At 43.5% G+C, this 13,055-nt stretch overlaps 1 protein-coding gene across 3 annotated transcripts in view; it reads left to right on the forward strand.

Moving 5' to 3' along the window:
* Positions 1-352: 352 nt before the first annotated feature.
* SLC9A8 (solute carrier family 9 member A8) overlaps positions 353-13,055 on the forward strand; it is a 23,026-nt gene continuing 10,323 nt past the window's right edge. Inside the window, exons 1-8 of one of the 3 annotated variants that reach the window (XM_017832348.1) lie at positions 353-432; positions 919-1,097; positions 2,938-3,018; positions 7,807-7,865; positions 9,847-9,930; positions 10,469-10,570; positions 11,398-11,432; positions 12,071-12,214. In XM_017832348.1, coding sequence (XP_017687837.1) covers positions 425-432; positions 919-1,097; positions 2,938-3,018; positions 7,807-7,865; positions 9,847-9,930; positions 10,469-10,570; positions 11,398-11,432; positions 12,071-12,214 — 692 coding nt within the window. In that variant the 5' untranslated portion in view covers positions 353-424. Of the gene's footprint in view, positions 529-918; positions 1,098-1,547; positions 1,745-2,937; positions 3,019-7,806; positions 7,866-9,846; positions 9,931-10,468; positions 10,571-11,397; positions 11,433-12,070; positions 12,215-13,055 lie in introns of those variants that run through there. The other 2 variants (XM_017832350.1, XM_017832349.1) reach the window with 2 other exon arrangements.

The following is a 13,055-nucleotide window of genomic DNA, read 5'->3' on the forward strand; positions in this document are numbered from 1 at the left end:
ACTGAGGGATAAGGAGCACTGGCAGCAGTGGCAGCAATGGCAGCCCTGGCAGCACTGAGGGATAAGGAGCACTGGCAGCAGTGGCAGCAATGGCAGCCCTGAGGGATAAGGAGCAGTGACAGCAGTGCCAGCCCTGGCAGCAATGGCGACCCTGACGGAGGGAGCGCTGCAGTCTCCGCCCCTGCCGGCAGGGGGCGCCCCGCGCGCCCTCCGCCCCCGCGCGCGGAGCGCGGGAACCGTGACGTCTCCGGCGCGTGACGGGGCCGGCTCTGCTGTCACGTGACTCCCTCCCTCGCCGCTCGCGCTCCCGCGGCCATCCCCGCACCCACCATAGAGTTTGCCGGAAGTGGTCGCCAGAGCGCCGGCTGCGGGCGCGCCGGAAGTGGCGGCGCGCGGGTTGCGGCGGGAGGTTGAGGCCGGCAAGATGGCGGAGTGAGTGCGGGACTGAGCGAGCGCGGGGCTGCGAGGCACGACCGGGCCGGGCCGTGCCGGCCGGGGAGACCTTTCCCTCAGCAGAAGCTTGCGGGGGTGCGGTGAGGGGCTCGGAGCGGCCCCGCGCGGCGCCGAGAGCTCCAGGGCGGCGGGAGGAGCCGGTGGGTGCGGGCCCGCGGGCCCCGCGGTGGGATTGGTCTGACGGCGGGCTGTTCGTGCCCTGTGTCAACTTTCATCGCTCCCGGGTGCGGTGCCGAGGGTTTGGTGTCTGCAGTGCGCGAGGCAACCCAGCGGTAATCAGCTCCGTTAACCTGACCTTGCAGTATTTGTGGCCGTAGACTGCTTTTAATAACTTCTAGCGAATTGGTCAGGAGCACAGATTCGGTGTGATCTGGTGGCTGGTTGGTCTGTGCATGTCCTCAGTAGGCTGAGTCTCTGTCGTGCTGCTCCCATCCACTATGATCACATCTTCTATTATCCTGACAGGTCTGCAAATGTCACCCATGAGGCCATCAATGCCACCCTCCACACTCTGCTGGCTGCTACGACCAAGCTGGTGGCACCCACACCTCCCAAGCCCATCCTGCCAGTCCAGACTGGAGTCCAAGCACAGCAAGAGGAGCAGTCTAGTGGCATGACGATTTTTTTTAGTCTTCTTGTTATAGGTGAATGATGAACTGATAGTCTGTTAATCTCTGTTAACGTGTTCTGTGCCTGAGGACAGAGACCAACTCACAGGCATAGTAGTTTGGTTCTCTGTGCTGTGGGATACTGCACAGGGATTTGGGAAGTTTGGTGTGTAACTGCCTGACCCTCCCAACCCTGTGGAAGGCTGGGGACCATTGCAGATACTCTCACCATGGTCTCAAAGTAAAAACAACATGTTTTAATTGTCTTTATCTTCTTTACCAAGCACCTGGCACTGTTCATGTGTGGAACAGATGTCAGGATGGCCCGTGGTGTTGGGCAGAGTTTGAGAACAGTGCACTGGTAGGTGTCAGTGTAACAACTCCTGCCCTCCTGAAGCCCCCAGAGCCAGTGGATGACACTCAGATTTACAAGCACAAGTACTCCATTTCAATATCTGTTTTTGGGGGTCTCCTCAATTTCTCACACTTGTGCAGGGATGTGATGACAATGTGCAGAGTGTCATCACTGACACTTGTCATTTTGGGTGGCATGTGCTCACCAGACTTTTCTGCAATTCTGGGCTGTTGTCTTTCTTCAAGAGAATATAGTTGTCTCACCTTCTGCTTAGAGCAGTGCTGGAGCCAGAACTGTACCAATAACAGAACTCTCAGGAGGGTGAAAGGTTTGTCTGTTTTCCTTTCTGTGCTTGTGCTTGTTTCCTCCAAAGCACTGAGAGACTTTGCTGGGGGCAGACAGGTCACCTCGTCTTCTGACTGGTGATTTTTCCAGTAGCAAATATAGGAAATAAAAGGTAGAGAGTTGGCAGCAGTGTGCCAACTTCTGCAGGTCGTTTAAGGTTAAAAAAAAAAATTGTCTTCTAACTATTATTAAGGGCAGCAAAAAGTAGAAGGCTTCTGCTTACTTCTGAGGTACCTGTGTGTTTTCAGAGAGGGTTCCTCTGTTCCCAGAGCTCACTGACATACCGGATTTGAACAAAAGAAAGACCAAAGCAAAATGCAGTATTTCTGAGTATGTGTGTCTCATGGATTTTAAAAGGACCATTCATGGTAAAACTGCATTCCTGGGAATTACCAAACAAGCTGTGATTTTTTTTGGCAATGTTCCAGTCTGTATGCCAGTCTGATAACGTAATGGATCTTAAAAGCATTACCCTGGGGACAGGGGGGTTCCCTGAACAAAGTAAAGCCAGTATGAAAGCTTATTGTTCATCATTATTCCCATTCATAATGTCTCATTTAAGAGGGTTGGAAGGTGAACATGAATGTGTGGGGCCCCACTCTGGAAAGTGGCCTTTACGAATGTTCTGAAGTGGAACAGCCCCAGAAGCAGGTTGGTTCTGTGTTGTGTCAAAGCCAAGCCCCAGATGTAAAGTGCCTGAAGTTCCTGAGTTGATCTCCAACCCTGTGTTTCTATGGCTTGTTTGTGTGCTCAGATACCACTGTTAGAGTCACATCCCTGCTGTGCCACGTTCCTGTGATCCATGGCTTACCTGCTGCCGTAGTGCTTTTACTTTCCCTTGAGGGACACTCAGGTGTCCCTTAGCCTGGCACAGCACTTGTGCCTGTCACTGTAGCCCTGACAGGTGCCTGGAGCAGGTGATGTGCTGCCAGACACAAGCAGAGCAGTCAAACACAGGGAATGGAGACCAACAGCTCAGGAACATCCCAGGGTGCCTTAATATTTATGATGGTGGGAGCTACTGCTGAGACTGTGGTGCTTTGTTGTTTATTGCCAAAGCAAAGTCTACTAAATCATTGGGAGAAGTTTTGCTGTGTGTATTTTAGAAATACTACTTAAAAGTATATTTTATTCTCCTCTAACACATCTAAATCTACTTTTTTTTCCCCTTCATAGCTATTTGCATCATATTGGTGCATTTACTGATAGAATACCGACTTCATTTTTTACCAGAGAGCGTGGCTGTTGTGTCTTTAGGTGAGTAACCATGACATTTTTATACTGGACTTGTGTTAATCCAGGGACTGTCAGTAGCCTGTAGTGGAGATAATGCTCTGTTGTGTGTTAACCATCACTAGAAAGGTGCAGCAAACTGCATGCAGTGAAGAAAACAATGAATTCATAGAGTTGAATTCATTGAAGAAATAAATGAGCATACAGGCAGAGACTGGCCCAGGAAAATGACACCCACAGGGATGTCACTACCTGGCATCTTCCTCTGATTTTGCATCCTTACTGTAGGAGATGTGCAGCACTCTCTGGCCACGAGGCTCCAACCTTCCCTTGGAAGTGGTACGTGTGTTTGTGTTAGTGTTGTTAGAATTATGTTTCTGTGTGTGATTTTAATGTAGCTGGGGACTGCAACTATCCTGAAAACTTGCCTGGACTGCCAGATCCTTAACTATCCCAGCAGTACCATGGCAAGAGCTCTTCCTATGACTTGAGCTATAACAATGGCACCCTTCACAGAGATTAGGTTCTAATTTTGTTTGAATTAAATCTGGAGTATTCCTAAGCCAGTAGTTGTATGTTAGGGTAATTTCATGTGTTTGTATGCTATGCTCCTGATTTTGTGAATGAGGAGCAAATCAGGCCATATACATTTACCATTTTCTCTACATGCTGTCTAATGTTTGAAGAGTCTGTTCTAAGTATTCCCAGCAGCAGTTTTTCAGCTGTCTCTGACTTGTCTGCAAGATTCTGTGATATTTTTACTTCTATTACTAGTGACACTTTCACTGACAGCTGTTCTAAAAATACCACAAGAAGACAAAGATGCTTAGTTATAATCCCAGTGTAGCTCAGAGGAGCATAGAACCAGTTGAGCAGGTAGATTTTTGACTTTCTCCTGGGCTTGGCTGGTGTCTTCTCTCATATTTTCCTAAGTGTGTTTTTACACAAGTTCTCAGTGGAAGGACATGAGCTTTCTGGTTCTTGTCAGTAACTTATGCTTTCTGGGAAAAAGGGATCTTCTTGCATCTTGCGTGCTAGATTGAGAAAATCTTGGAGGTGTTACTCAGCAGAAAGAGAAGCATATTTTCTGGCAGCATAACTCCCTGCATTTGTAGATGACTGTATGTGGTGCAGACCACATCATGTTACTCACATAGTAGAAGCTTTTGAAGATTCAGATGACATTCACTTGCAAGGCCCTGTATGAGCTCCAGTGTTTCTGTGCAGCTGAAAAACAAACAGACCTGTAAGAAACCTGTCCTGGTGCTGGTGTGGATTTCCTGGGTGTTTTTATAGCAGCAGCATCCCTCAGACTTTCATGCTTTTATTCTTCTGTCCATGACATGGATCAGAGCTGCTACAACTCACCCTGATTCACAGAAACCACCCAGCACCTGATTCACTATTGACACACTTCTCTCTCTCTCCCTCCTTGTTTTATTGCTGTGAACAGGTGAGGTGTCTGGTAAATGTATCTCCCAGTGTCCTAAAAGGTTCCAAAAGGACATTGCTATCCCTTCAGTATCTGTCCTCTTTGTATACAAAAACCCAGGTGAAAGGTGTCGATTTGGCTTCAAGTCAGGTTAGTTACCACGGCTATTAAATAGCTATTCTAAATTTAAGCATAATCCCCAATATAAAATTCAGCAGTGTATTGATTGCTCTTGCTGGCATAGTTTTGGATTCTCTTGGTTATCATTCTGTATATCCTGCCACAAGCCACGTCCTGGGCAGTGCAGAGTGGAGGTATTGGACCAGCCTGTGTCCCTGCTCCTGCTGAACTGTACAGAGCAGCAGAGGCACAGACGTTCTCCTCTTTCTGTTTCTTCTTCTTGGCATCTCAGAAGCAGGAGAAGGATTTTAGCTGTTGGATTTAAGTGTTGGTGTGTCCTGCGCTCCTGTCAGTCCCAACCAAAGCTTGTTTATGAAACAGGGAGGTTTCTTGCCGAGGTTGTTGCTGCTGCTCAGGCTGAGTCAGCAGCTGCACCTGCTGTGTTCTCACCTAGAGGCCGTGCAGGAACTTGCCCGTGTGGGTTTTGGGGTGAACCACGGCAGAGCTGCAGTCTGTCCCCCCAGCCAGGCGAGATGATACCAGCACATGCAGTTCCTGGAAGTCAGCAGGGTGTTATACCCGGTAGCAGCCCAGATGTCCTGTGTCATTTCAGCCTTATTTAGTTTATAGACTCAGTCACACTTGAACTACTGTTGGTGCTGGTGACAGGACACGGCATCGGGATAATCACTGGAATTTGCAGCTCATTGCTGCTCGGTGTCCCCCTGGGACTGGGAATGCTCTGCACAGCTGCAAGAGCACAGCTTGAGTTTCGAGTATCCAGTTTTGTGAGCAGTGCCAGAAGTGAGGTGTGTCCTGCTTTGGCTTGTAAATTATGCAAATGTTCTCAGGAAGTTATTAAAGGCTAATAAAAGTGACAGCAGAGAAGATAGGTGTGATTTTCAGAAGTGCTTTTCCTCCCATTGTCTAAGCTGCTCGGAAGTTTCTGGTTTATGGTTTCTAGGGCGTGTGACTCTCCTGGTGGAAAGGGCAGGAACACATTTTCTGAGGCTGGATTTTGATCGTCATCCTTGAAAGCTGATGGAATCTCATTGGTAAAAATAGTTGCCAGAAAAGTTTTTTCTCTTTGATTTGTTACTGAGTTTTAACGTGTTCTCAGGAAAAATAAAGGTTGGTTGTAATAAGAAGATTCCTGTAAAATTTTCAAAAGAATGGGGCTTAGATTAACTCTTACAGACTTAACTTTCCAATTAGCTCCTTGACAGAACTGATCTGCCTGATTTAATAGAACCAGCTGATCAAAAACTGTGTTCATTTGTCTAGTAATAAAGGAAGGGTAAAGATGTATGGGACAGGTTTTAAAAATCAGCATCAAACTTTGATTCTGCTGCTGTTAAACCCTCTTGTTGATGCATTATTTTGTGCAGGTCTCTCATGACTTTGCTTGACATAATCTTAGTACTGCTGTGTGTAATACACAGGTTGAGGTCACTTCTGCTATGTAAAAGTGTAAGTTGTATTCAGGCCCGTCCTGTCCCCTTAACTCTGCTATTGCCCTCCATTGATATTGTTATTATTTCATTTCTGATATCATGCAAGGACCTTTTTTGTCTGTGGTGCTGTTAGAGTTATCTTGTGATTAACTCTTCCTTGAAAAAAGAGACTGAACCAACCTTTAGCTTAAGCCTCGGGCTCAGGATAGGGGTGTTCAGCCTGTAGCCCACAGGCCATGGGTGGCCTACTCAGGGCTCCAGTTACCCAAAGTCATGCTGGAGCCCTTCCACTTCAGAAGAAGTGAGTTAAGGGATTCTCTTTTAAATCCCGTCTAAACCTAGTTCTGTGTGAGGGCTCTCAATCCTGAATCCCACCACGGTGAGCATCAGTTCAGGAAGTAACACACTTCCTGACATCCATGCCTTCAGGTGTATGGGCTCTGGGTCTTGTCACTTGGTTTTTCCCCACACAGACTTTTTGTTAAGTGATACAAGTACTGACTGTACCAGCTGAAGATAGTGTTGTTGCTCTGCAAAAATTAGGAATGTTCTAGGCCTTGGCTTCTGGCCCAGCTGCCATCCCAGGGTGGGAGGCCTAACTTAGTACTGAGACCCATGTTTGTGTGGCATGTGAGTGGCTGTATCTGCGTTCTATCCTTCAAGGAACAGCAGACCTTTGATGTTCCTTCATTAATGTTTTGAGCTTCCTTTCCATATAAACAATTTCATGGAACAATTATTTCTATCCTCAGGGACTGATGCCTTCACAGATTTTTGTATGAAAGAAGGCTTAGGCCTCATGGCTTTGTGTGTGTGACGCATCCATCAGGAGTAATCCATGTGATTCTATTTGTAGGACTCCTTTGTTAGCTGCAGCATGAGAGAATAAAGGCTCCTGAGGTACAGGAAAGTGTGCTTAGAGCTTCTCAGCCACTTTTTACCTTTTATTTTGTGTGTTTCTCTTCTACATCACAGTTTTTGACTGTGAAGTCTCCATTCTGTAAATAATAAAACACAGCTATGCAGAAACACAGATCTGGAATCTGACTAAAGACAAATTCCTCGTAACTACTTGAAAACATTTTAACAAGAGTTTGTGAGTTATTTTCTTGACTTCCAGAAGAAACCTTTGTCTTACATATTACATGTTTGAAGATTTATAGGAGGAAAGAGCATGATAACCTTTAACCATTGAGTTTGCAGCAGCCTTGATAAAATTCTTTTATACTCAAATTAGTATTTCTACATGACTTAAAAGATGTGTAATTCATTTGGGAAATAGTTCTGACAGTGTCTCCACCCTGATTGGAATTTGTTGCCAGAAAGTGCTGTGATTTCATTGAAACAAAATTCACTTCTTTGGAGAGGACTGATGTCACTTAAGCTGCTTTAACACTGCAAATAGCATTGAAGTGACATGAAGCACAGATGTCTAACTCATAACTTCCTGACTCTTCAGCAAGAAGGGTGGAATTTTATTTGAATGCAGCTTAGATGAGAAGTGGTTTTGAGTAGTTAAGCCTGTTGTCTTTCTGCATCACTAAGCATCACACTCTCAGTATGAGTGTTTGGGTTGGGATATCCCAAGAGACAATCTGTTGTGTCAGAAAAAATCTGGAGTTATGTAATGTATTGAAAACTGGGTATTTGGATATGGAAACCAAAACAACCTTGTGTTTTTGTGATTTAGGAGTTAAAGACTTGCTGCTTTATGGTTTGCCTTGTTTGCGCTTTTAAAACTTAGAGAGCTGATAAACAGTGACGTGTTTTGTGGCTATTTCAGAATGTTTTCTCATTCTCTCCTAGGTATCCTTATGGGAGCTTTTATAAAAATCATAGAGGCTCAAAAGCTGGCCAACTGGAAGGTATAATTGAAACAATTAATTTTTAATTGTAGAACAATCCCTAAACGTTTAAAAAAGACTACCTGTAATAGTAGGATTTTTTAGAGAGAGTGTCTTGGCAGAAGTGTCTCCAAGAGGTGAAGTCTACAGTGAAACAAGGATTTTGCCTCCTACATTTTATCCATACTATCAAAGCAATGAACTGACAGTTAAACAGCCACAAAATCAGCATTTTAAAATACTTTCTTATTTGTTAAATAAAGTAATCTGACTGAGATCATGTATGTAGGAAAAGAGAAGAAAGCTCAAAATGTGGCTCTGATTTGAGCACTCATTCTGTTAACATGGTGAATACTGATCCCAGCTGATGAATTACATGGTGATTATCTGGGAAGTGTTGGTTTCATCTTGGGAAGCACTGGGGAGCTGTGTCTGGTTTGCTCACATTATCAGCCAAGGTAAAAGGTCACAGATATCACATTATTATTTGCTTATTTAAGTTACTTTAACTGTAATCAAGTTTAGGTCTTAACAGAGGCTGCCGTAGTTTCAGATGTGAAATGTTCTAGTCAATAATAGTTATGAACTTTATTAAATGGTTGTAAATTTACTAGATACTTTTTGTTTATCGGACATGGTTAAAAATAGAATATTTAACTGCTGGCTATGTCCTTGTACAAGGCAAAGCTTGGATCATATCCCTGCCCTAGGAACTTTGTAATGTAATTTCTAATGATCATGCCTTACTCAGTGTTTCCTCAAGTTCATCACTAAGACCTTGTGTTTGCTGGTGGTTCTTGGCTACCACGGCTGATAATCACAGTCCTCATGTTGTACTTTCCTGGTCTCTGCTTCCATGCACCACAAATGCAGTCCTTCCTTTCCATTGTTCTTGCCTCCTTGTCCAGCTCTGGTTTCAGGTGTAGTTGCTCAGATGGGTGAGAGTTTGTTCCAGTGCAGTTACTGTGCTGACAGAACCAGGCAGTGTCAGCCATCCATGCACGGAGCTGTGCGTGCAGAATCCTGGACTAGAGCATCTCAGTCTAAAGGATGAGTTTTGTTTTCTAAGCCCCCAAAATCCTTTAAGATGATTATCTGTGGTACAGGCAGGAACGAGACTTTAAAGAGATGAGGACCTCTGTTTTGAAAGCTGGGGTTTGAACAGAACAGTCCATCAGCTGTTTAACCTGGATTTAAACAAGTTAATCGGTGCTTGCAAAGGTGACAAGCTCTGCTGGGAGGCCAGGAGGGAGACAACAGGTGGGTAAAGAGAGAGGCCCACTCAGCTGGGAATAACTTGCTTTCTTTGCTTAGTCTGCCTGCAGAAAAACCAGTATGCCAGGCTGGGGGTACAGCTCCATGAGCAGCATTAGGTGACGAAGAGTGAGGGCACCAAAAAATAGCATCTTGTCTCATCCTGGATGCCATTTATATCACTGTGATGGCAGAAAGGAACCATCAAGAATAGCACCATTGATTTTCAGACAGAAATTGTGTTTGCTGAGAAGAGTCCAGCCTCAGACTCCTCCCAGTGGTGTGAGCCTGGTCTCCTGCAGGTGCACTGAGGTGAGGGTGTGATGAGCTTTCCTTGGTCCCAGTTAACCTGTTCTGTTCAAACAGTGTCCAAGAAGTCACTGTTCCTTGGCAGTCCCTACAGATTTCGAGACTGTGAGATAAAATGGGAATACTTTTTGTGGAAACAGAAAGACTTTTTGTTTGCCATAAATAACCCGTTTTCTCTGTGGCTTATTTGGAGGCAGTAATTTAAAATAAGTAACTCCTAGATTTCTGTCACTGGGTTGAAAAAGAACAATAGAAGTAGCAGCCCTGGAATAGCTTACTGTTCTTCAGTAATATTTTACTTTGTGATAGGAAGGGAGAAAGATTAATGCCATTTTCATTTTCCAACATATTTTTTAGTAATTTACCTTTTGGGAGATTTGGTATTATTTCAATAATGATGATGATATCATTGAAATTATGATTAATTTTTGTTTTTCAGGAAGAAGAAATGTTTCGTCCAAATATGTTTTTTCTACTTTTGCTTCCACCTATTATATTTGAATCTGGATATTCACTGCACAAGGTCAGCCCCTGCCAGAAACTCATTTTGGATGCTGAGGTTTTGTTTAGAACACATTCTGCTTTTAGTTATCTTCATGAAGTTTAGGATAATTGCATTAAATTCCATTATATTAACCATTAGGGAATTGAGAGTGCAAAATTTAAGCCTCTTCAACCCAGAGTGCAGAGAACATTGGTTGTTACTGATAACTGACTGCTGGCAAGGTGTTGGGTTTGTGCTTTTCCTTGGCTGGAGAGGTTTCTTACCTCATCAGAGCTGTACAAGGGCTGCTGTGAAGGAGCCAGACTGGGAAGGAGTAGGATCAGAAGTGGGGAAGGTGACGTCATTCCACAGATAAAGGAGAAGAAAAGGTTTCCAAGGGTTCTCACCCCTTGCCTGGGAACCTGTGTTTCCATGAACGTGTCTCACAACACTAGTCCTGGCCAAGGGGGCTATTATTGGAAACCCAGTTGTGAATCAGAATCTAATTTAGATGCAAACCCAAACATGAGATTTCCCTCCGGCAATTTTCACTAATTTACTTGTTATTATGTTCCAGGGTAATTTTTTTCAGAACATTGGTTCCATCATTCTGTTCTCTGTATTTGGCACTGCAATATCAGCTTTCATTGTAGGTGGAGGAATCTATTTCCTGGGCCGGGTAAGACTTACTGCTTTGAAGCACTTCAGTACATCTGGCTTGTTATTTGAAAATCCATTTTTCAAGAGCAGACAAACATAGTGAAAGTGAATTCCTGAGTCACAAAGTCCAATTCTCTGCTCTCACAAAGGCAATGTTTTACAACCCTTTCCATGGATATTGCTGGGGAGGCTGTGGAGTCTTCTTCCCTGGAAATACTCAAGAGCTGTCTGGACACAATTCCAAGTAATGTGTTCCAGGGGACCCTGCAGAGCAAGAAGGGTGGGCCAGGTGACCTCCAGTGGTCCCTTCCAACCTGAACCTCTCTGTGATTCGGGGACACAGCATGCTCCATGTGGAAAGCAATTACTTTTTTTTAACTTACACAGCCTTCCTATCACAGGGCTGTTCCAAAACTTGTATTCTCTAGAGCCATCTTCTGATTTCCAATATTAAACTTACTTGTTCTTCTCTATATTTTTTTTTTGATTCTGTGGTTTGGTGTTTCCCACTGATTACATATAGACACAGATATTTATCTTTTCTCTCAGACTTCATTCTGGTAGGCAAAGCATTCCATACTTTCCTCTTTGCCCCTCAGATTTCTATTACTTTGAAGGCCTTAGTTACTCTACTCACCTGAATCTGGTCCAGTTCCATCTGGTCTTCCCTGATCTTGGTTGACCAGAATTGCAGCAGTAAATCACTGTTGGAGGGCAGTGTTAACATCACTACTGTGATTTTTTTTTTCTTGATAATGAACTTGGGATTTGATAAATAGTTTCATTTTTAAAAACAGCAGAAAACCACAGTTGATTGTGATTTTTATGTTTTACCTATTCTTTCAGGCTGATGTAATTTATAAACTCAACATGACAGACAGGTAAGCTCTTGGGGAAATGGTGTAGTATATGAAATGAAGCTTTCTTCCAGATAACTATAAATGGGAAATGCACTGCAGTTGGCCAACTTCTGATTGGTGCTTAAATTGCTGAGTTTCAACATTGTATATGAAACCAATAAATAGATCAAAGACTTCTGTACCCTATTTATTACACCCTTATTTCCCAATTGTGTTGTACTCTATTCTATTCTATTCTATTCTATTCTATTCTATTCTATTCTATTCTATTCTATTCTATTCTATTCTATTCTATTCTATTCTATTCTATTCTTTTCTATTCTATTCTCAGTGATTTTTCTAGACAGATACTGGGTATTTTAACCAAACTTTAAAGTTAAGATTTGTAAACTTTTATTAGTTGGTATTATTAATAAATATAAGGGCATAACTTCCTTGTCTAAATCTTCTCTTAAAAGACAGAATGAGTTTTCAGTATCAACATAGATTTTTTCAAGAACTTGGCAAAGGATCAAGTTCTCAGGAAAGGAAAGAGAGCATTACTTACCACTGTGTAGAAACTGTAACACAAAAGGTCTTTGTTACATGTTGTTCACACAACTTAATAGGTATGTATTTTTCTTTCATCTAGTTTTCTCTTTTGTTTTGTGTTCTCCCAGTTTTGCATTCGGCTCTTTAATATCTGCAGTTGACCCTGTGGCTACTATAGCCATTTTCAATGCCCTCAATGTGGATCCTGTGCTGAACATGTTGGTTTTTGGAGAAAGCATTCTCAATGATGCAGTCTCGATTGTCCTGACCAAGTGAGTGCTATGGAACTACACGTGTGTATGGAAACAGCAACCACTTTGTTTTCTGTTGATTAGTTATTCAAACATACAGTAATTCTGCCACCTCCGTTTAGAACAAATCACGTATTTCTGGTGTGAAACGGAATTTTGTGTGGTCCTTCTTTGATAAAAGCATTAACTGCAATAGGCAGAAGACAGTAAATGGATGCCTTATTACCACTGCCTCAGTGCCTTATCTCATTGATCCCAGATAATTGATTGCTATCTAATTCCATTCATTTATCAGCTCTCTGTCTGTCTGCTTTCCTGACAACAGCAAACCAACACATCACCTTTCAGGCTTGCACAGAAATGTTCCCCTTGCCAAATATGCTGCTGCATCTCTGTCACTGGCCTATGCCCAGAGTCCCACTGCAGCTGGGGGGGAATACATCCACATCCATGCAATGGTTTCATATTTATGTTGGGGCTGTCACAGGAAAGAAGGACATCCAATATCCTTATCTTTTGCTCATGATAATTCTTTGGGGCTGAAAGAGTGAAAAATGGATGGATAAATCTTCGTGTTGTTGCTGAAGTCAACAGATGTGACTGTGATTCTATAGAAGGAGCAGATATACCGGGCAGGTAGTGAAGTCAGAGTCATTTTCCAGTGAACTAACTGCTTTGGCTACAGTTGTGGTGCTTTTATGGAAGACCCTGAAGGCTAACAGCAGCCAAAAGGAACGCTGGTTGGAATTCGTGTCTTCTTTGCACAGAATTTCCATGAAATACATCCCTGAAATTCAAAGAGGTTTCTCCCCTTTCCTCCTGAGGGCTGCTTTGTTTTCCTTCGGTGACCTCCTTGTCTCTC

This window comes from Lepidothrix coronata, unplaced genomic scaffold, assembly GCF_001604755.1.
Source record: "Lepidothrix coronata isolate B3197 unplaced genomic scaffold, Lepidothrix_coronata-1.0 Scaffold201, whole genome shotgun sequence".
Lineage (NCBI taxonomy): Eukaryota > Metazoa > Chordata > Aves > Passeriformes > Pipridae > Lepidothrix > Lepidothrix coronata.